Raw genomic sequence first — 25997 nt, 5'->3', positions numbered from 1 at the left:
TATTACCATAAAGAGCATTGTGTTAGCTCACAATGTACTCTCTGGCCTTGAGAAATGGTTATAGGATTATTTTCAAAGTTGTTGGTATAAATCAAATTCAGAACAAATTAGAAGGACAGTAGGATTCTACTCTAACTTTTCTCAAAACTGCATGGGTGTCTAAGCATTTTCTCTGTGGGCCTGTGAGCCTGTACAAACACATAAATTGTAAAAAGTTGATACCTTCTATACATGAAAGTTAATATTGTTGCACTGATCAAAAGTGTGTTTCAGAACCGAAATACAACCTCAGCCTTTTCCTAAGCAAGTACTGGGAGGCAAAAAAAAAAGTATCAGAAAGGGAATAGAAATTATATTGAAAATAGCAGACAAGACTTAAGTTTATTATTCAAAGAAAACATACATTTCAGTGCCAGCATAGGTATCATGTATGCCTTTAAGAATTAATGAACATTGGATAAGCATGATTGGAAACAACTAAAAAATAAATGCAAGGACTGAAATAATTTTTTATTTTTAAAACACAAGAGAACTTTAAAGTTATGTAGTTGCTCATGTATATTAGGTCTACATTTATTCAACTGAGGCAATCTGCATTTGCTTAGCCACAGATGAATATAAAGAAGATACTATTCATCTGAAACAATGATCCTTTTACTTATCATAGTTGCCATGTGATGTACATGTCCCATGGAAACGGAATGTTCATTGTGTTCTAAAATATTCATTAAAAATTTCCAGGCAACTTGCAATTCAAAATGTTTCACAATATATGGTATGGATCAAAAGGTTTTGTTTTGATTTTATTTTTTACAATTTTTTTACTGATTCTGCTTTTACATGTACTTACTCAAATACCTTTTTTATCCATTTATTCTGTTTTAATACCCTCCTTTAAAGCCACATTTTGATGAAGTGCTTTGTGTGTGGCATAAATTAAAGTTTAAATTCTCTGATTTATACATCTATAAAAATTTGAAGCAGTATTATTTGCATTTCCAAAGGAAAATGGTAACAATAAAAGCTGATGATGGTTTGCATTTGTTAGTTGGGAGTGTTAATTTACACAGAAGAAAGGATAATGGGTAAGGAAAAGAGGAGGAAGCAGGAAGAATATTTTTATAAAGCAGCATGGAATACCCATACCATTTTGGTATTAGTTTCCAAAATTAATTTTCTCTGGAAAATTACTGCTGATGAAGAAGACATTATATTCCACTGAGGCTTCTGTCCTGCTGGGGAGCCCAGACAAAGCTTGTTATAAACAGGTCTAATTCTCAAGGCTTCAGCTGTGTGGTTTCATGCCATAGCTCCTTCTTTTGCACTGTGAGGTGTTCCACCAGCTTCCAACTATCATTCAGAACTAGTTTCTGTATGTCAAGGAGCCAAGACTGCAATATCTGGTAAATCCAGACACAATTGCTGTTATACCTCAGATCTCATGTTTTGAGACTTCATTGTTCTCCATTTTCATGGAATAAGGGGTCTGTTATTTGAAGCCCAAAGCTAATTGTTCTGTTCCCTGAGAGGAGGTGGCCTGTTTGCCCCCTGTGAAAATGCTTGCTGCAGTGATGTGCAATAGGATTTAACAGAAAATGGAAATTCTTGTTTCAAAGCACACACAGAGAAAGATGGGTTGCAATTCCCACCTCTTATACACCAGTTTTATGTTGTAATTCAGTGATTAAAAAGATCAGTGTAGATCAATTCCTTCTGTCTGAGGGAAAAAAAAACATAACCTGTTTTGGTTATGTTGCTAATTTAATTAGATGGTGCATGTGGTGATAAGCACCAAACAGGTTCCCTATGCTGGTGATTAGGAGGAGCACTTAACAAAGTTGGAACAAAATGCATGCAAAAAGAAGGTTTTATTCACCATTTCCCATCTGACTGCAAGGTATTTTCAGTCATTACATAGAAGTACTTCTCTGAACACTGTTCACAGATTCTGTACCTCTCCAGATTAACTTTATGTATAACCAAGTCAGCTCATGTAGAGCTGTGGACTGAGACTACGATCAGTCCGTATTGCTTTACTCAACATTACAAGATAAGTTCCTCTTCTGATCTTCCTCTAAAGCACTGTTTGCAGCCTTGTTAAAGTTTTGATGCTGCATGTTCACACACATGGTGTAATTCGTAAGAAAATAATTTTACATGTCCTAGTGGCTAACATTTGCCCCTTACAGTAGAAAGTCAGTATGATGCTTCCAAATAATTTTAGTCCTCTTAGATCCTGTGGATTTGATGAGGGTATGAATGATGTTTTGACCTATGATTTGGAGCTGTCTTAGGAGACAGGAAAAATATACCTACTATGAGTTCTGGGTGTCCTCTGAGAATTTCTGTTTCAGTTGTGACAACAGATTTTGTGATGCAGGCATCTCTCCAAAAGGAAACAGAATTAGATCAGAAACAGAGTAGCTTGCTTTTTAAAAAAACAAAACGCTTGGCAAGAAAAAGCAGCAGGTAGTGAAACAAATCAAACTCATTTGTGGTACAGGCCCTCAGAAAGCTCAGAATCTGTGGGCATAAACCATATGAACAGCAGCTCTGCTAGCTGCCTCTGCTTAGAGGAAACTAGGCAGATCACATTAGACATCAAATTATTCTTCATAAACGACTAGCAGTTATCAGATGGAGGTGCCTAAAAATCTGTTGTGATTAAAAAATTAGGTGTCCTGAAAATGAAAGTATCCAAACATGCACAGTACTTGAAAGCAGTGCAACTGATAACAGATAACAGACACAGAAGAGTGTCACTACATGTAGATTTATTCCTCTATAGTATGTATGGACTGAATGAGCTTCTTTTACACAGTTACCCCCTCTTGAGTTACTATGAATTTATAATGCTGCTTCTTAACATTTATATTTGTCTGCACTAAAGATGTAATAATTTATTAACATGGTAGTAAATGTTTAATACTCCTTGCCTGTACTGTTTTGTAAAACTATCACCTTAACCCTTTGATTATGGAAAATATAAGAAGGACAAACATTAAACTAAAACAGTGCTGGTTTAAATATGGGTATATTTGTACGCAGAATTTTTAGAAGTCGCACTTCTTGTTCATAACTTCTGCTACTGAAGATAACTGAGATGTTCAAGACATGGGGCAGAATCTCATGTTTGATTTAAGGTGTTGTGACTGGTAGTTATCATTCAGGTGGGATACTTCTTAACCATCCACATAGCAGCTAAAGGGGCATTTTAATGCAGGCATAAGAAAAAAACAAACAACAAACCACAACAAAACCATAAAAAATTAAAATAGAGAATTGGCTTAAAAAGCAAGCAATATTAAAAAAAAAAAAAAAGGTCCATTCCCGCCCCCCCCCCCCCCCCCTTTTTTCCCTTACTGTTCAATTGGAATTCACTTATTTCACTTCTGAAGGACTTTTCACAGATCTCAGTCTTAGGCAGAAAACTTTCTTTTCAAATGAGATGAGATGTAAATTCCTGAAGAAAAACAACAAAGGTAGCATAACTTCCCATGTTGTTCTGATAATGTGATATTACTGAGGCCGCTGAATACCTCAGCCTGTTTTCATGCTTATTCAGAATCCGTGCACTTTAGATGTCATATTGGAAACTTGGGGTCGGACAGGGTATGAATGCTTCTGGTTCTCTGTATAAACTGGGATGTAATTTCCAGAATAACAGCTGTTCTAAATTATGCAAAACAATTTTCTGCAGACTTGTGTAACTTCCCTAAAAATTTGGACAATAGGTACTACCAGTCTGTTCAGAAGAAACCACGTTCTAGATAGTTAACAAATTATTTGTCTGACACATCAAATTTTATGAGTAGGGTATTCCTAAAATGCACTAGACGTCAAATCAGATTCTGCAGTTAGTGGCATTTTGCAACATCATGAAAACATTTACAAATAACCTTTGTAAATTGTTTTCTATGTTTTCTTTGTGGTAATTTTAATCTGTGTACAAAATCAGCTTAAAAGCATTTATCAAGTTTTTAAAAGATGAACCATTTTAATTACAAAATTGATAAATGCATTTTAAAAAGAAACTAAAATAAATAAAAAAAATTATTAGTATTTTTCCATTCATCCGTTCTCAGTTACCAATGTAATACCAATGTGTTCTTGCAGCTGTAGACCTAAAAAAGGCTTTTGACTCAATTTCTAAGCTGGTGTTTGGATGAGTGAATTCTCAGCTTGTTATTCTCCCTGTTGTATTTTAAAGACAGTAATAGAATTTTTTTTATTTCCCTCTCTCTTTCTCTTTCCCAGCAATGACAATGCAGTTCATAAGTCATCAGTTCCCTGACTATCATGATCCAACTATAGGTGAGTAGAGATTATTCTCTTCTTCATCCCTTTCAGTCTCTTTGCCTATTTGAGATTGCCATAGAAGTTCCTCGTAAATAACATTAAATAGAAACAAGATTTGTAAACTTTAATCCTTAATTTTGTGAACAAAAAGCTAACAACATACACAGTATGATGAAATTTGGGACCAGTCTCCCAAGGATCAGTATGGAAGTATTTCTTGGGCATGAGTGGATTGGACTGTGAAAGCCAAAGTGCTGCTTGAGTTGAAACTTCTGAGAGATATAAAAGACAAGGAGAGGTTTCTGCAGGCACACTGGTAACTAACTGAAGGCAAGGAAAAATGTAGGGCTGCTGGTGAGTGGCATAATGATGAGGAACATGGAAAGGATTAACACTCTTAGGACTTTATCCCAGCCTTTACAGAGAAGTTGTGTTTAGTAGAGGGGGATCAGCAAGGGACAAGTAAGTTAAACTGGGTGTAAACAAGTTAACGATACTTAAGCTTGGGTCAATTGCTGACCTGAGTAGCTCGAGAGAGGACGCCTTCAGCACCTGAGCGAGGGAAGCTCAGCGTCCAGGAGCCTCAACTCAGAGCGGCGAGAGCCACCGAGGGAGCTTCAAGTCCTCGACAGGACCTGCCCAGGAGCCGGCAGCTCAGCTGAGGCGAGCAGGGACTCACAGGGGGCGGAGCCAGGAGGAGCGGCACCAGCCCTGAGGGGGTAAAAACCTGCCCAGGGAGCGCGAGTGATCGGGGGGTGCAAACAGGGCGGGTCGAGGCCGTTGGCGCGGGCTGGCGAGCGGGCTGGTGAGCACTGTCGTATCACAGTATCACAGTATGCTGGAGATTGGAAGGGACCTCAAAAGATCATCTAGTCCAATACCCCTGCCAGAGCAGGAACACCTAGATAATGTTACACAGGAATGTGTCCAGGCGGGCTTTGAATGTCTCCAGGGAAGGAGACTCCACAACCTCCCTGGGCAGCCTGTTCCAGTGTTCCGTCACCCTCACTGAGAGGAGTTTCTTCTCAAGTTTAAGTGGAACCTCTTGTGTTCCAGTTTGTACCCATTACCCCTTGTCCTATCATTGTTTGCCACTGAGTAGAGCCTGGCTCCATCCTCGTGACACTCCCCCTTTATATATTTATAGACACCTATAAGGTCACCCCTCAGTCTCCTCTTCTCTAAACTATAAAGACCCAGCTCCCTCAGTCTTTCTTCATAAGGGAGATGCTCTACTCCCTTAATCATCTTGGTTGCCCTGTCCGGGAGCTCTGCTCTGGCTGCCCCGGCGGTGGCAGCGTAGGCACCCAGACAGAGCCGATGAGAGGGGAGGCTGCAGTGCAGTGCTCGGGGTGTAGAGAGTGCCTGCACTGGTCTGGTGAGGGGAGGGTGCACAATGGGCAGGGCTGCACTCGGTGCTCCCTGGTGGAGGTGCTCCTGCAGCAGGGGCTGAGCTGCGGAATGCTGTTAATAGGCTGCAAGATGTCAGGGAAGCTGAGGGGAAGCAGGACTGCTTGCTCCAGGCCCAAACTGTGCAGGGGCCTCATGTGTCCACTGTAGCTCACGGAGGAAAGGAGGCCGTTAACCCAGGAAGCTTTGAAATAGTAACAAAACAAAACAAACAAAAAAAAAAAAAGAGGCAGAGGACAATTAAAAGCAAGGGGCTTCCTCGTAAATCTGTTGTTCCCACCCAGAACCGCTTTGCTGTTGTGAAAGGTGCTAATGAGGAAACATACTCGCACCATGAAAAACCGGCTGATGCACTGGTAAAGAAGATCACTACTGGTGCTGCCAGGAAAAAGCAGCGGGTCGTAGTAGTAAGGGACATTACTTTGAAAGGCACAGAGGCACCCATCTTTCACCCTGAGCTAGTAATGTAGATAGCAGTAGTCTGGAGAACATAAAGAAGGACTAGAGAGCCCTGGGAGACGTTGTTTGGGTCTCTGGAGCTCAGATAGTCTTTTAGTCAATTCGCCAGGATAAAGGGGAGGACCTTAGAAAGGCTGGAGGATTGGTCAGGTTAATAAATGGTTAGAACAGTGGTGCCATAATCAGGGGTTTGGTTATCTAGAACATGGGACTCAATTTAGTAGGCCGTGTCTACTGGGGGTTGCTGGAGCTGGTCTGATAAAGACGGGGAAGAGCAGTTTTGGTAGGAGGCTTGCCAAGCTAGTCAAGGATGCTTTAAACTAGATGTGTTGGGGGAGGGGAGCATCATTCCATCCCAACACACCCAGTCAGTTGCCAGCACCTATAATAAATGCTTGGAGCAATGCAGATATATTCCAGCTGCTCCAGCCAATGAGCTGGCTTCATTTGGAGCTTGGCTCGGATGCCTCTATACAAACACCCATAGCATGGGGAACAAAGAAGAGGAATTAGAGATGTGTGGATGTCTACAAAGGTATGATATAATAGGCATCACAGAAACATGGTGGGATGGCTCCTATGACTGCAGTGTTAAAATGGAAGGTTACAGGCTCTTTAGAAAAGACAGGCCTGGCAGACAGGGAGGGGGAGTTCCTATTTACGTTAGGGATACGCTGGAGAGAATGGAACTCTGTCTGGGGACAGGTGAGCAGTCAACAGCGTTTGTGGGTCAGGCTTATAGGGAGAACGGCTATGGGAGACATTATTGTGGGGATCTGTTGCAGACTGCCTGATCAAGAGGACTCTGTGGATGAAGCACTCTATAGACAGATAGGAGCAGCCTAACGCTCGCAGGCCCTTGTCATCATGGGGGACTTCAACCACCTGGATATCTGTTGAAGGGATGGTACAGACTGGCACAAGAAATCCAGGAGGTTCCTGGATTCCATGGAAGACAACTTCCTTCTGCAAGTAATAAAGGAGCCAAGAAGGAGACGTACCATGCTTGACCTCATGCTCAGCAACAGGGAAGGGCTCATTTGAAATGTGATGCTCCAGGGCAGCCTTGGTTGCAGTGATCATGAGATGGTCAAATTTGAGATCCTCAGGACAGTGAGAAGAGTGTGCAGCAAGGTCAGTGCCCTAGACTTCAAGAGAGCAGACTTTGGCCTCTTCAGGAACCTCCTTAGTAAGGTTCCATGGGACAAAGCCCTAGAGGGCAGGGGGGCCCAAGACTGTGATATTCAAGGATCACCTACTACAAGCTCAGGAGTGTTGCATCCCACCTAGAAGGCCAGGAGACCTCCTTGGATGGATAAGGAGCTGCTGAGGAAAATTCAAAGGAAAAAGAGGCTTATAAAATGTGGAAGCAAGGGCAGGAGGCCTGGGAAGAATAGAGGTATGTTTTCCGAGAAGCTAGGGACCAGGTTAGGAAAGCTAAGGCCCACTTAGAAATAAACTTCTCTAGGGATGTGAAAGGTAACAGGAAAGGATTCTATAGGTACATTGCAAATAAAAGACAGACTAGGGACAACATGGGCCCCCTCTGGAAGCTATCAGGAGAACTGGCTACCCTTTGGAGAAGGCTGAAATTCTTGATGACTTCTTTGCCTCAGTCTTCCCTGGCAAATGCTCTGACCACACCACCCAAGTCTTGGAAGGCAGATGCAGGGACTGTGAGAATGAAGACCTTGGGGCCACTGTAGGAGAGGATCTGGTTTGAGACCATCTTAAGAACCTGAACGTACACAACTCCATTGCACCTGATGAAATACATCCGTGAGTCCTGAAGGAGTTGGCAAATGAAGTTGCTAAGCCACTGTCCATCATATTTGAAAAATCATGGCAGTCAGGTGAAGTTCACAATGACTGGAAAAGGGGAAATATAACCCCCATTTTCAAGAAGGGAAAAATGGATGACCCAGAGAATTACAGACCAGTCAGTCTCACCTCTGTGCCTGGCAAAATCTTGGAGGAGATACTCCTGGAAGGCATGCTAAGGCACATGAAAAACAAGAAGGTGGTTGGTGACAGCCAGCATGGCTTCACTAAGGGGAAATCCTGCCTGACCAATTTGGTGGCCTTCTATGATGGGGCTAAGGAACTGATGGACAGGGGTAGAGCAGTTGATGTCATCTACCTGGACTTGTGTAAAGTATTCGATGCTGTCCTGCATGACATCTTGGTCTCTAAATTGGAGAGACATCAATTTGATAGGTGGACCACTCAGTGGATAAAGAACTGTCTGGATGGCCGCACAGAAAGAGTTGTCAATGGCTCAATGTCTGGCTGGAGACCAGTAACGAGTGGTGTCCCTCAGGGACCAGTGTTGGAACTGGTCTTGTTCAGCGTCTTTGTTGCTGACGTGGACAGTGGGATTGAGTGCACCCTCAGCAAGTTTCCCGATGACACCAAGCTATGTGGTGCAGTTGATACACTGGAGGGAAGGAATGCCATCCAGAGGGACCTTGACATGCTTGTGAAGTTTAACCATGCCAAGTGCAAGGACCTTCACCTGGGTGGGAGCAATCCCAGGCACAGCTACAGGTATGACAGAGAAGAGATTCAGAGCAGCCCTGCGGAGAAGGACTTGGGGGTGTTGGTTGATAAGAAACTTAACATGAGCCAGCTTCAGTGTGCGCTCGCAGCCCAGAAAGCCAACCATATCCTGGGCTGCATCAAAAGGAGCGTGACCAGCAGGCTGAAGGAGGTGATCCTGCCCCTTTGCTCTTGGGAGACCTCACTTGGAGCATTGTGTACAGTTCTGGTGTCCTCAACATAAAAAGGACCTGGAACTGTTGGAACAAGTCCAGAGGAGGGCCACAGGGATGATCAGGGGACTGGAGTACCTTTCATATGAAGACAGGCTGAGAAAGTTGATGCATCCTTGGCAGTGTTCAAGGCGAGGTTGGACAGGTCCTTGGGTGGCATGTTTTAGTGTGAGGTGTCCCTGCATATGGCAAGGGGGTTGGAACTGGATGATCTTAAGGTCCTTTTCAACCCTAACTCTTCTGTGATTCTGTAAGTTTGATACAACAGGATGTGATGCATTTGAGCATGTTGAGGGAGCTGCTTTATGTCATTGTAAGGCCATTCTGTCACTGAGAAATCATGGCAGATTCCTGATAACTACTAAAAGGCAAATGTGGCATCTGTTTAGGAGCAACTGGTATTGAGTGATTTTCTTGCTAACTTTCTTCAACAACAGGTAGACATGTATAAGCACATGAGGATTAGTATTAGGTTTTTTGCTGCACTCATTTATAATGGAAAAAGAAAATGAAAAAGTTATTCTGAATTCTTTCAACTTTTAGAAAAGTTTTATTTTGTTTCTATCTAGACTTGATGCTTATTGTCAAGTATAACATGTCTCCCAAGATGAATGGTGATTTTCTTTTGGAAGATTTCTTACCACAGTTTTCAGTTAAAGTCTTAGTCATAATACACAAGAGAGTATTAGAGACTGATGTCAAGCTGCAAAGTGCTATAAGCATGACAAATCTTCACTTTAAGTCTCAGGATTGATTTCCTTTTGAGGAGGTGTGATCTCCTTCTGTCTCTTCCCCTTGGCACTTGCTGACTTGGGAACATTTCATATTTTCCCCTTACTGAGTAGCAAATGGCATCAAGTACTATTCATGAATAATTTTAAAAAAAGCCACTTTTACAGCAGGAAACAATTAGTGTGCCAGCTGCACAGATGTACTGTTGCGTATTTTATAAGAGAACCAACCCAAATATAAAAAAAAACACTGAAAAGTTTGTGAAACTTTTGGGCCTATCTTCGTATACCTCTGAACATCAAAAAAACCCAGGTCAACTTGGATTTTTGTTCTGCTTGCTGTAGAGATACATGGAAGACTGTGAAATTGGGGTAAGACTCAAAAAAAGAACAAAGAACAAAGAATTTAATTACATGTTAGTCCTTCATCATCTATATTTAACACCCATACATTATTGGAAGGGGTATAGTATGTTTATTGAAAAGGGTTCTAATCTTTGTCTTGGTGTATATTATTATTATATTGGGTTTCTTGGTAAACAGTGAAGTAAACACATTTTTGTTGAAATCCAGGAAGAGGCTTTTTCATGTTTGACCTTGGAGTCCTTGACTCTGTAATGAGCAATTATGCCAAGGGGAAAAAGCTGAGAAGTGAAAGTCAACATCAGAAAAATAAGATTGGAAATGACTGAGTTAACAACAGAAAACCAAGTGGATGTGCCCAGTCTAGTTTACACAGAATAATTAATGCCTCTGAAGATGGATCACTGCAAACTTGACACAAGGTGTTTTGGCTGTTTAGTCCAATATATCAGCAGCAATAATACATCATAATAAAATATTGCAGAAGTAAATTCATTCATATCCTTAAAGTCATGTCTATGCCCAGGCATGAACCACAATGCATAGGTAAATGACTCAGCCTCAAGAATGGCAGTGCCTAAAAGCTGAATACTTCATCCCTTTGGAATGATTTAATGTAAAATTAGAAACCCAGAGTATCCTGGCAGTCAAGAAAAGCCGTTAAGCATTCCAGGGGACTGGTCCTGGGGGTCCCCACATTGAAGACTGTCACTTACTGTGAGTAACTTAAACAGGGCTATGTGACCTAATTCCTTCTTAGTTTGCCATAAATGGCTGTAAGAGAATGTTCTGAGCACTTCCTGGAGGTGAACCAACTTACTTAAGCAGAGCTCATTCTTTGTAAAAGTCTGTGTAGAATAATCATACAGTGTTACAATACCTGATTTATGAAATCTCTAACCCAGGAAGACAGGTTGTCTGGGCTGGGTTTTAAGTTCCATACCAAAGCATCTACTTTTGGGAGTTTGAATAGGAGCTAGCAGGTTCGTTCAGTTGTGTAAATATTCAGCTGGCTCTAGAACAGATAAAAAATAGGTAATTAGGGACCTAAGGGAATAACTGTTTTTCATGAACAGACGCAATCTGTAGTCCATTAATTGCATTGACTAGCTTACTATTATCTGTAATAGGGGCTTAGATAGTGACCTGCAGCTGCAGAGGCAGCTAAATTCAGTTTAGTTCTGCATAAGGTTTACATTTTCTGCTCAGTCTGAAGGGATGAAGGCCTTGTTCAGCTCCTACTACAAAGGAGGCTACTCCACTAATCATGGTAGTTCTAGGTGAACGATGCAAAGAGAAGAAAAGCAGGGGCACAGAGGATGAGGGGCTTGGAAAGATTGTTGTTCTGTCAGGAAAGCCTGGGATCTGAGGGTCAGTAAGGGAGAGGGATTATGTCTGTGTGTTTAGTTATTAACACTCCCTGCTCACAACTTGGAGACCTTGGTATTGCACTGGTTATTAATCCAGTGACTCTCTTACACAGATTGCAGGCAAAGACCTGGGAGCAGAGACAGAACTCCCCTCACTGTCTTGCCCAAACCAGGGGAGTGTAGAATCCCTTTTGTTTGACATCTTCTGTGTTTCTCCCTACCACTGCCCTACTTCTTACACATCCAGTTGAGATGGGCTGGGATAGAATATAGCTTGATCCACTCTGTGCTGCAGTTTGGTAGTTAATAAACTCCTGGGATGCCAGTGGTGATAGTTTAGAGATTACAAAATTTTGAGTAAGTCTCATAGTAGAATCCTACCCTTAAATTGCCTATTAGTCTGCTATTTTGGAGCTTAGTCTATGAACTTTTTCCTGTAGTAGGTGAAATATTTTGAGTGATCTATAAGGAAGCCCTTGGGTAAAAGATACATCATGAATAAATGATAATGGTCAACACGAAAATCTATTCACAGGAAGTATGATCAATCAATATGAGTGACTACTGAGAGAGATTTAAGGCTGAGACTTTTAAAGAGCATAAGCAATCCATTTCCCTTGAATTTTCAGCAAGAACTGAGGATATATATATATAGTCTAATCTGTTTTAAAATCCTAGCCTAAATTCTCAGCAGACTAAAAAATAGAAGACTTGATATTGCATCCTGCTGCTATTAGAAATGGTCCAATGTTGATATGTGTATTCCTTACTTTATCAGACCTTCCTGAATCTTAATATCTCTGGAGAACTGACTCTGTCTGGAGGATTCTGATCCTGACCGACTGTTGCCATGGTATTGGGTTATTCTGGGCTGTGATCAAGAAGAGCAAACAAACTTGAAAAAGAAACTGACTTTAAAGCATATTCTCAAGCCACAGTACCTGAGATTAGTTTTTTAAAACTAAATATTTTTTTTTTAATACAGTGTGGCAGTTGTTAAATACTTCTAAAAAAAACTCATACCTATGACCAGAAGTGTTACTGCTTCAATACATGTATACATAAACAGAGAAAAATGCAGGAGGAGAAGATCGGACCAATTCTCTCACTATTTGAAATTGTCCATTTTCATTTAATGGTGTTATCACACACTGAACTGAAACCCCTGATTTCTCTCAGAACATTTGAAAGAGCAGAACTTTTTGCAGATTATATTCCTGTTTTACTAGGCATATTCCAAAGCTGGTGGGAGACAATAAATGTCTTTTTGATATTACTGAGCTTTTGAATTGAGTGCATAATAAGGATTTGTACCTGTCTTCAATCTCTAGATCACAATAAAGCTCTTCTCTTACACCTGTTAGTATTCATTCAATGGCAAGTATGTACCAAAAGTGCTACAGAAGGTTTTAGAAATATGTGGGACAGTATTTTCTGTATGCAGGTACTGGCATAGTAAATTCACATTCTTCAAGGACAAAGTTCCCTTGATGAGTAAAGGAGAGAAAAGGGTCCTAAGAGACATCCTGGTGGTGTGTTATCCATGATGATGACCCCAGAAGGATGTACAAGGTTCAGCAAGCAGTATTTAAAACAGTAAAACAAACAATGTGAAATTATGTGGGGAATGAGGGAAGTTCTCAGCAAGTTTGTTATTTCCAAATGGGTAATTTTGTCTGCTGAATTACTGGGTATCTTCTTCCTATTCTACAGGCAGAATTCACAGCCATGAGGGACCAGTACATGCGAGGTGGAGAAGGCTTCATTATCTGCTATTCCATCACAGACCGCCAATCCTTTCAAGAAGCTGCTGAGTTTAAGGAACTCATTTATCGTGTCCGGCACACCTATGACATCCCCTTGGTGCTGGTGGGAAACAAAATAGATCTTGAAGAATTCAGGCAGGTAAGCAACTTCGCTGTTGCTTTTGGCTTGGTTTTCCTCGGCTACCTCAGAGATTTCTGTAGCATATGTTGTATAGTACAACTGAGAATTATTAGTGCAAGATGAGGCTTAATTAAGAGCAACACACTAGGATTGGTAATAAATTAAGAACTTATCAGAACTTTTCAATTATATGTTATGGATGTTAAAGTAGATTTCATAGCATTCAGATGTTCTTTTTTTTTACTTTGAAAAGAATCCTGTTATTTTTGTTGGAAGTAATATGTATGTTCAAAATGGAAAAAGATTCAGTCAGGATCTTTGTGGCAAAAAAAGAATAATTGTTTTCTTTGGAAATTACTAGTTTTATTTAAAGCTTTTTCAAACTCAGACTGAAAAGAATTCTAGCTAAAACAGAATTATCTTTGGAATTATCTTTGCATGAAAAAAAGTCAGGATTTTCAGATAAGGTAGAAAAACATGAGCCTTGAATTCACTTTGATTTGTATACAAGATTTGAGCTAGTACCACCCATACAGCAGTAGATTTCTTTCACCATGAGAGCACTGACTGTGGCTCTCTCACAGTCTTTAGCAATCTTTACTCATTTCGTTTTGCTTGCTTCTTCCTTGCTGTTTGTACTTACGTGTATGTGTGTGCAAAGGAATGACTTGGAGAGACACCATCTTTGAATGGGTTGGTTTGTGAGCCAGCACTGAATGGAAAATATCCTTAATCTTAAACTTTATAAAGGTGAAAGACCCGATTTTCCTATATGGATCCTTTAAGAGGCTCTTTATACACACTATGATTCCTTTCAAATGACTGACTTCTGTGCAGACATATGTAATAATTAAAGCAAATGATGTTTTTCAGTTCATTAGCATCTGTGCTCACATGATTCTGTCAACTCTTTTCCACTTATTCTGTCACTCTTCTCACCATTTCTTTGTCTTCTTTCTTCTACCTGAAGAAAATCCATTGCAATGGTAAGACTGAAATTAGCCCAGAAGATATGATGACATACATTTAAAACATCACATCTATTTCCAGATCATTGACTTTCTCACTAAATCACTGTGACAAAACCATAATAGTAACAATCCAGCTGCAGTTTAACATGCAGCTTGAGCCTTCAGACAACACCGTGTGTATCGTGCAGTACAGTCTGTGCAGTTTCTGGGATACTTGTATACCAGAGAGGGAGGAATGTGGATTCAGTTGTTCTGCTGAGAGAACAGGACATTTCACCTAATCCCAACAGAAACAGGATATGATTACCTGCAGTTACCTATAGATGAGTTTTCCAGGAATATTCTATTCAGTAAGTGACATTTGGCACTACCTCTTTCTGATTTTATGTTTTGTCAGGCTTTTCTATTTTAATCACTGTCAGTGCATATGAAAATGTATGCCTGATTTAAATATTTTACATGCTCCTTGATGATCTTGTCTGGTCTCCCAAGCAGGATAATTAGTGTGCGCCAGTGTGTGAATGGGATACCACAAGCAGTACTCAAGATCGAAGGGCATGGTGAGGCTCTGGAAATGATACTAGAAATTATGTCTTTGAGATGTCACAGACACACGAAAAAATGTTAAACAAGGTTGTCACTGAAGATTCTGCCTTGAATGTGTATCAAGGCAGTTCCAGATTATGATTCTATCGTTTTTTAGAAGCTTTCCATGAGCCAGGATTTAGGTCTTCAGAATTTTTTCCTCCATTAACCCTTTACAACTGTCAACAGGTGTAGCAATGTCAGAAGGGCTTTCTCAAACATTCTTCAATCCAGACACTGAGATACACAAGTATAACCAATTTAGACAACTGAGAAAGAATAGGTGTCAGAATGCAATTATCTAGATTGGAATTTGGTCACGGCAGCAGGGCTAATATTTTTGCTCTGTTTAACAACATTTTTCCCCTATGAAATTCATTAAAGCTACTGTAATGTTATTCATGGTATTTAGAAACATAACATTTAGTTCAACATTCCTGAGCATCATTTCCATTTAATGACAATTCTGCAACAATCAGACAGGCTATAGTAGCTCGGTCAGACAAAGCTGTTGTTTGAAATGTGGTCCCCTACACAATACAATTAATGATGTATGTGGCTTGCCTCAAATTTATCAAGAGGACTACAAAAATAAAACTAATCTGCAATTAAAATTTTGTGCTAGGAGACACATTACTAAAAAACAAAACCAACAATCTTATTATTTTTTAAATAATGGTTATATTTTCTGATGGCTTCAGTAAAATTATTGTTGTCTTTAAATATTCCTCTCATTTTTAATGTCTTAAGAAATGGGTTTGTCTGCTGTCCTTAAAGCAAATTTTAATTACATTCATCAGCCTAAAGAATAAAACACTTTCAATTTTCTCTGAAACAATGTGCGGAAACAACTGTGTAAAAACTGAACGGAAAAAAGTACAATAACTCATTATCTGAATGTGCATATCCACTCTGGTGACAAGGCTTCCTATATCCTCCATTCCCTTCTACCCATTTTTACTGCAGCTGTGCCCAATCCTTTGTGGCATTGTTCTGTTTTGTGTTCAAAGATATACTGTGAAAGTGAGTGGGCATGAATGGTTTACACATTCATCTGTGTCCACTCCTTGATTTTTAGCCATTGGCCTAAAGAAATGTTCAAGTATTACATGGATTTTATCACATAACTGTTTGATGTGAAAAACAGATCCCTGTATGTTTGATTAGATACCTTTTTAATTTCAGTATTTTTGAACATTAAAGTCATTAGATTAATAAAGCTATCATGCCATTTTAATGTAATTTTCAATGTAATTAAAGTTTCAGAAACTTCTAGAACCAGATGGCATGAAGTATAGTAGATACTTTTACTTCAGGTAAGCTTTGCAACTTTACCCCAGATGAACATCTGGTTCTTACTGAAGTTTAAAATCTGTATAAAAGATAAATATCTGATTAAAACATATTAATCTTTAAAAAATACAATAAAAAACTAATTCTAATTGAGCCTGTATCGTGCTAAATGCAGCTTTAAATTAAGGTTTTTCATACTAAAGGCATGTGGCACTGCTGAAGTCTTGTTTGAAAAAAATATCCATAAGACTTTGCCTATTGATCATTACAATATATTACTTTCAGCGATTCAGAGGTGAACTGGCTATGTGAGTTCCTTTGAACAATGCGCTGAGTTGGAAAGAATGGACTTTCTAGCAGGTTTTTTCAAACTTTTAATTCACATGTGAGAACCCCACTGGAAATTCTACCTATCTAGCATGAGGCAGTTTTTCCTATACACTTTTGTTTGACCCCAGAGGAATAAGCTACAGGCTTGGTTGAGTCCATGGATAGCATGTTGATGTCCATTGAGTCCAAGGTTATGAGGTCAGCTCACGCTTCATTCAGCTCTTGGCCTCTCTGGGAAGCCTGTCATCAAAGTTGTTGGTTTTCCAGTACAGTTTTGGTCCTGAAAAGAATTGTGCAGTTGTTTACCCTTCCACACATGAGTTGTCTTATTGGCTTCAAGCAGAAATCTGAATATGAGCAAGGCTTTTGAAAACATTTCCTTGCTTTTCTCTCCCTATAGAGCCTTCCTCCTTCAGTAGGAAATGCAAAATCAATATGAAATTTGTGTTTAACATGGGATAGTATCTTACTTGGAGTGCAAATTAATGACAGGGGCTTCATTATATTTGCTTTCTAAAGTCTTATTATGCCATAAGATAATTCTCAAACCAAGATTACAGTGGTTTAATGCTTTTTCATGGTCTGAACCAGCTGCCCACTTAACATTCTCACTTTGATGAGATTTTTCTGTTTTTTTTTTCTCTGGAATTCATTCAAGATGGGCTTATTGGTTATCAGATATTGTGAGCATCAACTTTTATATTTCTCATTTTGACAGTTGCACTATATTCATTCCAGCTTCTAAAACCCTGAAATGTCTGTTGAGTTTGAGAAAGTTAATGTTTTTTTGTTTGATCTTTTTTTTTTCTTCTTCATTAAAAAAAAACCAACAAACACAAAAACCAGCAGCCCTTGTTTTGGTTTCTTTTGTATGAATAACTGTTTAGTATATTTCAAACGTTGTCAGTCTATACCTTCTGGTGCCTGTCTGAGGCAAGAAAAAACTTAAAGAATATGATGTTATTTTCATTTTCCAGTGCATGACTATGAAGTGCTATTTACTAGATGCTCCAGTTCCATTTTCTTTTAAAGATATTTGGGTGGAAGAATTTGTCTACTGAAGACCCTTGTTCCCCACTTATCAGGACAGTGCCCTACACACAGAATGAAAGATTTCATTGTTCTGAACTTTCTAATGCCATCTCAAGGAAAATGCTTTTTCTGCCATTTAATGACAAAGAGTAGTATACATTTGAGTTAACTGTAGACCTGGTAAAGTGATTAAACACAATTTGTTGGAGAGATTCTCTATAAAATCCATCCAGAGAAACAGAATATATCACATATCATTGAGGTGTATCATAAAATGAGATGTACCTGCCCATAAGGATATCTGGCTTTTTGTTGACTGTAGAGGAGGACACAGACAACTAAGTTCCCAGCCTTTATGTGGCAATACTCGAGTGAGATGAATACTAGTAAAACTGTTTAGGAAGTCCTTTCAGTTGAGAATCTATACTTACTGATTCATTCTGTTATTGTTGCTGCTAACTACAGACAGCTTCTGAAAAATGCTCAGCTTGTCTTTGGGTTTTGAATTAATAAAATCTAATAAATAGTCATTCCTAGGTGGTGATTCCTTCCAAGTATTAGTGTGAGCTGTGATCTTAAAATATTTCTGATGCATTAAGGCAGGCTTAACCTAAATAATGACTACAAAAAGCATAACGGTATCCATAATGAATAAAAGCCAAAGGAGAGCATGGCGCAGAAGAACAAATTCCTTAAAACTGTTGATTTGAGTGTTGCACTGAATTTTTACATTGATTCATTCACCCATCTTGATGTCAACTCAGCTGTTCATTTTCCATGGACATCCATGCAGTTCCACTTTGCTAGCATGAATGCCTGCTGAAAATGAATTATACTTGCAAGGAGTTGCCATCATCATTTATATTTTCTTGCCTGCATATTGCCTATCCCACATCATACTCTTTGTTAGCTCTTCAAATTCTGAATAATATAAGCCATTTTTGCTTTTCTGATTGAGCTGTGACAGTTGCCTGAATATTTGGAACAGAATCTAGTGAAAGTTGTCATGATGTTTTATTATCTTAGAAAACTGTCAAACCTTTTATAATCACTTTCCTACATTACTAAAATATGTGTCTGGATTCTGTCATGTTCCTCTATACCTCTAATTTCTATTTATTTTTAATTGCTTCTGATTCTTCAACCTTTCTTTCAGACTGTTCACCATACTCAGAATTCTTCTTACTATATTTTAAATAAAATAAATATTTGCTTAGTATTTAGTATATTAGTATTTGCTTTCCTGATCCCCCCCCAGAAGTGTGTGCTATTCTATGCCAGTGGAATCATAGCAGTCAATTTGGCAGTTGTAGTCTCTTGAAAGGAAATTCTATTAACTTTCTCTAGCAAACTTACATATTTATCTAGTTGACTTCTTTGTTTTTACAAAGCTTTTATATTTCCACAAAACTGCACACACCACAAGTTCGTATTACTCAGGCTCTGTAAATGTAATCAGACACACAGACAAATGTAATGAAATTGTTGGTGTATTTTTTGTTTTATAATTGTGTTAACCTGCAGTGAACCATCCAGTAAACCCTGTAATCCCTTCAACAGAGAGCAGAAGACTTTTGAAGGGGACTAAGGTGCAGATAACAGGCTGTTCTGTAAGAGAAGAAACAATAGAGAAACAGTAGCTGAAGTGCAGATCAAAAATGTTTCTAACAGAAAAGCTGGATACTCAGATATAAATAAAGACAACTAATTGCATATAATTAAAGCAGGACAATGCAGCAAGGGGTATACACTAGGAACGGTTCTACAAGGTCATTTCATACCTAGGGAAATTAACCAGCAACATGCTTCATATTGTTTTAAAAGGTTCCCGATGTCTACCTGCTTTACCTTCACCCTCTACCTCAAAGGCTTTTTCCTCCCCATGTACCAGGGTCCTGATTTGGTGTGGCCAACCATATCCTGGGCTGCATCAAAAGGAGCGTGACCAGCAGGTCGGAAGAGTTGATCCTGTCCCTTTGCTCTGCTCTCGGGAGACCTCACTTGGAGTATTCCATACAGTTCTGGTGTCCTCAACATAAAAAGGACATGGAAATGTTGGAACAAGTCCAGAGGAGGGACATGAGGATGATCAGGGAACTGGAGACCTCCATATGAAGATAGGCTGAAAAAGTTGAGGCTGTTCAGCCTGGAGAAGAGAAGGCTGCGTGGAGACCTCAGAGCAACCTTCCAGAGGATGCTGAGGAGGGACTCATCATTAGGGACTGTAGCGATAGGACGAGGGGTAATGGGTTAAAGCTTAAGCAGGGGAAGTTTAGATTTGATACAAGGAAGAAGTTCTTTATTGTGAGGGTGGTGAGGCACTGGAATGGGTTGCCCAGGGAGGTTGTGAATGCTCCATCTCTGGTGGTGTTCAAGGCCAAGTTGGACAGAGCCTTGGGTGGCATGGTTTAGTGTGATTTGTCCCTGCCCATGGCAGGGGGGTTGGAACTAGATAGTTTTAAGGCCCTTTCCAACCCTAACTATTCTATGATTCAATGATTCTGTGTTTGACTTCATCAGGAGAATGCCTTGGAGAAGAGGTGTGAAGAGATACTTTCTTCAGTGCTTTGGAGAAGGGGCAGAGATACTCTCTCACTCTTTTCTTGATCTAGATTTCTCCTCAAGTTGAACTTGGACTCTGAGATTTGTCTGTTTGGTCTGCAAACTGGGAGATTAGACACTATGAAGACTTTAATGCACTTCTTATTTGTCAGCCATGCCAGCAGGATCTTTCTTCTTAATTAAAGCAAGCAAGTTCTGTAGCAAAACTACCCACACACACTGTCTGCAAAATAACCTCGTGTAGGACTTGTTTGTAAGTTCAGTGCTGTTGCTTTCATTGAAGATTCTCAGAGGGAAAGCCATTGGTTACACAGTGACCACACAGAGAAGTACAGTTTGCTAGGAAAAGCACAATGGTATAATTCATTGAGTGACTAGGGCTTAGTCAGCAGCCCGATTCCTGTACTGGAAAGCAAAATTTGCAAGAAAGCTAATTATCCCTGAAGGACTTCCATAGTTCACTTTTTTGCCAGCAGAGAAAGGTGTAAGGAAGGATCTGTGTGTGACTTCCACCACGGTTCCTGCCCTTCTCAAGATGAATTGCTCCAAAAATCTGGTTGCAATATTCCATTTTATCATTTTTGAGCTTATTTGCTGAAATCTTCATTGTCCTGTCTGTGAATCTTTTACGTTACCCACCATGCACAAGCCAGGCAGAGAGGAGAGAGGCATGAAAGTACCACATCAGGCAGTACTAAGTGGGGCACAGTTCTGCCTCTCCACCATCCATGCCCGAAGCAATATGACCTCACATCTCTCAAGATTTATTCTCTCATTTTCTCCACTGGGGCACATATATGTGAAATAGAATAGTGTGCAATGGGGAGGTATTTTCTTATATACATGCAGCTATTTTTGTATCAGCATAATCAAAGTTTCAGGCTAACTCTTATATATTATTTACCACAGTTCAAGCTCCAGAAACTGTGTAAGTATATGCTTAATTAGAGCAGAACTAATGCACGTTCTTCACATTAATCTGCGCTTGAGCAAAAATGCTGTCCTGAAAGTGAGGCAGTAATGATAAACTTTGTAAAAACAAAAGTACCTTTGCAAAGTAGCAGATTAGTATTGGAGGCAACATATAATGTTTATATAAACTGTGAGTATAAAAGAACTGTTTATGTAAAATGTGAGTTCCTGGTAGAAAGGATAGTTTCTGTGTGTTTTTTTAGTAGCAGCTCAAAGTGAAAGACATGTTGCCAGAATTTAATTACAACTCATCGTGTCACAAACAATAAGAGCAGCACCTAGCATTTAAAGAAAAGACGATTAATCAGTTTAGTCATTTTTGGCTTTTGAAGATTTGATTGTGTTCTTGTTTTGATTACTTTATTTTTCTCCCCTTCCAGGTGAATTAGGAAGTTACAGAGTTTCCTTTCATCCAGATCTAACTTGGCTAAGGGTAGCAGCATATCAGCTTCACACACTGCAGTGTTGTTTAAGCAGTGCAGTGATGACAAGAAGAAAAGAATCCCAAAAAAGCCTTTACCCAAACAACCCAATCTGAAAATCTGAAAAATAAATTGAAGGAAGAAATATCTCTGTGTTATGTCCATTCTGGAAACGTCCTATCTGTCATCCATAGTGTCCAAATTTTACACTATAAAATCTATCTATACTGGCAGCTTTTAAATCTCTGAGTAAATTGTTTAATATAGCATAGTTAATTCAAGAATATCCTGAAAATTACCTGTGATAAAGCAACATCAAAGCACATTGCCACAGCTGAAAATATGTTAAATGTCTATAAAGTCACAATTCGGCCTTCAGTGCTAGTCATTTACAGTATTAATCACGCAGATTTGCTGATCAGAAACTCAGAGCCAGTCTTGGAGTCAGGGTATGGTATGTTGTTTATTTGAAATTTGTCAGTGTTGGAGTTAATACAGGTTAGTATAGTCATCTGCCTTGTCCTGATGCCTACTATTTCAAAAAGAAAAAAGGATGGGCTTCCCCTTTGTTATTGCTGCATTTATTTCCTGTGTTGCTCAAGGAATGTTCTTTCCCTTTTTTTCCATCTATGTCATTTTTACCACCTACTACAATCCAGAAAGGTTAATATGGAGAAAAACAATCTGTCTTGTCGTCTTTTTTAAAGTGTTTGGTACAAACACTTTCCTTGTTTGGCTCACAAATGCACGGGGGCTTGTGCGTGCTTGTGTCTACCTGCATGCTTTAACAGTGTAATCGAACACCAGCAATGTGCTCAGTGTAGGATATTTATTAGCACCACGGGCCACCTTTTGGGTATTCCTGTCAAATACAGTCACCCACTGAAATTTTGAATTGGCGTTATACCTCCTCTGAGGTAGTGGGGGAGACAATATCTTTACATCTTTTACATCTTTATATCCAATGACATTTATCATTACCAAAACCATGGATAATTCATTATTTTCCTAGCTAGGAATCATACACTCTCTCATTATTAAAGCAGTAGAACTTGCTTTTGTTTCTGTGACTCCATTTCTGCAGCACACAATTATTTTATATTTTTAAACCTGAGGAATGCATGAGATGAGAGAGAGATTTTGTTTGTTGTTGCCCACCTTTGGAATCTGGGTGATATTACCCTAGATGTGCTTAGTCCTATCCCACTGATGCCAAGCCTAGTCACCTTCCTATCATTGTGTCAAACCTTAGAAACTGCTTCAAGCTACACATGAGCTATTGTCACATAGGCTTATTTCCACCTAAGTCAAACACGAGGTTTATGCTGGCTGCAGGTGATCAGGCTAGGAGGTATAGCCAGAGTCTCAGAATTATCTATGTGTTTTTGCTAAATTCTGAATTGATGTAGTAATGTAGGCTTGAGGTGGTATTCCTGATCTCTTTTGCTCTATTTCTTAACATATAGTAAGAAAAAAATTGTAGGGATTTTCCCCATTTAATTAAAAATTGAGATTTTTCTTTTTTTTTTTTGTAGTTTTTATTAATAGTTTATTTGTTATAAGTTGGGAAGGGATTCCAGGTGGCTGTGTGTTTGCTGGAGTCAGAGGAGAAGGTGGGAGAGCTGGAGGTAGGAAGAGGGAGAAGATGATCTATAGATTCATTCGAGTAAAATAGCATTGAGCACTTATCAGGCCTAGTTGCATCTGAGTTCATTTGGGCTACAGACCTATGTAGCTTATTTCCCAGTGTACCGCACTAAAGAAATGTTGCTTATGAAGAAGTTGTACTCCTTTTTAATCCCATTTCTTTCCAATGAGAAGTGAATGAGATGATTTCATTCATGATTGTCTGCAACCATGGGATGACTGGTGATGCCAGTTAACCTTTTCAGGATTATAATGCTCTCAAAACCAGGAGGGGATTAGAACTTGAGAATTAGTTTGATTTGATAGTGAGGATCTGCAATTGTGAGAATCCTTGACATCTCTCAGGAAAAAAGGAAGAACAGGAGAGTTACAGAGATCAAGGATGAGTGTGCAACGCTTTGTCATCAGTGAGACTGACGCCCAAAAGTCCTTTGGAAAACATCAGGCAGGACTTCAGATGCGTTGGTGGCTCAAAAAAAAAAAAAAAAAAAAAGACAAAAACCAAAAACTTGAGTTCCTGAAAATTGCAGCATAAAACTTTAAAAATATATAAGGTTACTATACTTGTGAGTTTTGAGATGAGTATCATACTGCTTCATCTGATGTATTTGCTCTTCCTAGGTTTTATACCTCATTTGATAAACATTTGAGCCTGTGAGAAGGAAACAGTGAAATGTGGGGAAAACTCAGATGTCTCAGTTAATTACTGACTTCTTCTCCTTGCTGACAGCATATGCTTCAGTCCTCTGTGTTTTACTGCGTGGGAACCAGTCCCAGAGAATGATGTGTAGGGATAATTCCCAGATGAAGAGTGTCCATATAGGTAATCAAAAATCCAGGGGAGTCAGTTGTATTTTGTTCTTCAAACTCTGTGGGATCTGGAGTATGAAACTGTGTTTAGATGGCACAATAGTAAAAAAAACCTTGCAGTCTCTTCTGAAAATCTGTCTTGTCATTTTCATAGTAACAGGGGTGAAAAGCTTAAAGGTAATAATTAAATCATCTGTGCCCATGCTTGGTCCATCTGAGATGCATTTAGTTTTTTCAGAATCTGCTGGAGAAAATCCCACTGCTAAAGAAACCACTGTTTTGTGGAAAGAAAAAGTGGACAGAAAGAGTGCTTCATTCTCCAGGGCTGTCATCATAGCATCATGTCATTTAAATTTTAATTTAAAAAAAATAAAAGTACTGCTTTTAACAGTTTTGGAACTATAGCACATAAAAATAATTTTGTATTTGTCCTGATTACATGACATTTCCAATAATTATTGTCTGTAAAAGAGAAATTGCTTTTTTTATGGAACACAAGTTAAAAAGGCCATAAGGGAAAGAGAAGATAATTAATAAAAAAAAATTCATTTGAAAATGATAGAATAGTTCTGATAGGAATTTTGTAATTCCTATTCTGTGCACATAAATTAAAAGCATACTGTTATGCCAAACTTAAACAGTAGTATAAAAATCTTTACTTTTGAAATTAGCAATTTCCTTAACCTTGTGACTAGAAAGTCTGCTCTTCTTTGGAAGACTCATCAAAGAAAAATAGGATTGGAATGACTATTTTCCTTCAAAAAGTAAAACCAGAAACAAGCAGCAGAAAGCTTCATAGTTTTGACATTTCTGTCAGAAAATAGTTTTGTTAAAAAAACAGTGATATTCAGAGAGAAAATTAACACAATGCAGTAATGAAAAAAAGTCCCATGTCACCTGAAATTAAGTAATAAGCTGTTTTTCAGAAACTCCATAATGCCATTATCTATTTAAATATATAAAGCCTTCTACTTCTTCAGTGTATGCTTTTATTTGTCTAGTATTTGTCATAGTATTTATTATATTTGTTTAGTATTGAAAATAGATAATTTAGGATATCTCAAATTTTCTATATTGATGAGACTATCAATGGTGCCTGTATCATTTTTTTTGTTGTTTTTTTTTTTTCCCCCTCTTCATGATCCTTACGGAAATTCTAAGCTCCAAAAAAAGTAAGTTATGTTCTGCCTTTTCATTTCTCCATATCTGTAGTTTTATCTTGATAAATAGTGTACCTAAATGAAAGGGTTTTGTGATACTTTGAACAATTACGGGAAAAATGGAGAATGCTGAATGATAGAAATACGGGTACCTACAACTGAAAAAAGACATGATGACATTTTCTTTCATTCATTATTTATATCAGACTGATGGTTATAGAGGATCTGCAGTTTGAACATAAGCTTCACAAAGTTTAAGAATGAGGACTTCAGGCTAGAGGGTTTCTCAGATGACTGTCTGAATTCAGTGCTTGGGCTGTTTATAAAATGCTAGAAATGAAAGGTTATAGAACTTACTGATAATATTAATGGTAACAAACCTTCAGGAACAGTTGGTATTCACCCAAGAATTCTGAAGAGTTCAGGTATAAAATCGCTGAAATATTAACTGTGCTTAAAATGTAATCAGCACCAGGGAAATGGAAGATGACAAGTTCATAACAGACTAGGGAGATACAGACCAGTAAATTTGAGTTTTGCTGAGCAAATTGGTAGTTACCTTAAGGAAGAACAGAAATAACAGGTACATGAATAATTATGTTTTTACAGGAAAAGTCATCATAGTTTTCACAGAGGTTACTCATGCCTAGGAGGTTTTTTAGAGTTCTTTGAGGAAGTCAACAAACATACAAGGAACAGTTTCCAGTTGATACATTTCCTTTAAATTTCCAAAGTGGTTATGTGCCTAAAAAAAAAAAAAAAATGGAAACAAGGTTTGCCAATTGTTAATAAGTGTCAAAAGTAGAAGCAAAGGCGGGAATACATGGTAAATGATGAACAGATACTATCATTGAAACTCCATGTAGATATTGATTTTCTTGTTTTAAATATATCCACCTGCAACTGGACAATAAGATGAAACA

The 25997-nt window shown here is 38.8% G+C and overlaps 1 protein-coding gene across 1 annotated transcript in view; it reads left to right on the top strand.

Annotated features, from left to right (window-relative positions):
* RIT2 (Ras like without CAAX 2) overlaps positions 1-25997 on the top strand; it is a 145818-nt gene that overhangs the window by 42441 nt on the left and 77380 nt on the right. Inside the window, exons 2-4 of the mRNA XM_062613411.1 lie at positions 4258-4314; positions 6016-6065; positions 13117-13308. Of these exons, the coding sequence (XP_062469395.1) occupies positions 4258-4314; positions 6016-6065; positions 13117-13308 (299 nt within the window). The remainder of the gene's footprint in view (positions 1-4257; positions 4315-6015; positions 6066-13116; positions 13309-25997) is intronic.

This window comes from Pezoporus occidentalis, unplaced genomic scaffold, assembly GCF_034315485.1.
Source record: "Pezoporus occidentalis ecotype Australia unplaced genomic scaffold, CSIRO_AGI_Poc_V1 ctg166, whole genome shotgun sequence".
NCBI classification, from domain to species: Eukaryota; Metazoa; Chordata; class Aves; order Psittaciformes; family Psittacidae; genus Pezoporus; species Pezoporus occidentalis.
Note: the sequence above shows the minus strand (reverse complement) of the source record. Positions and strands in the feature narration are given on the sequence as shown.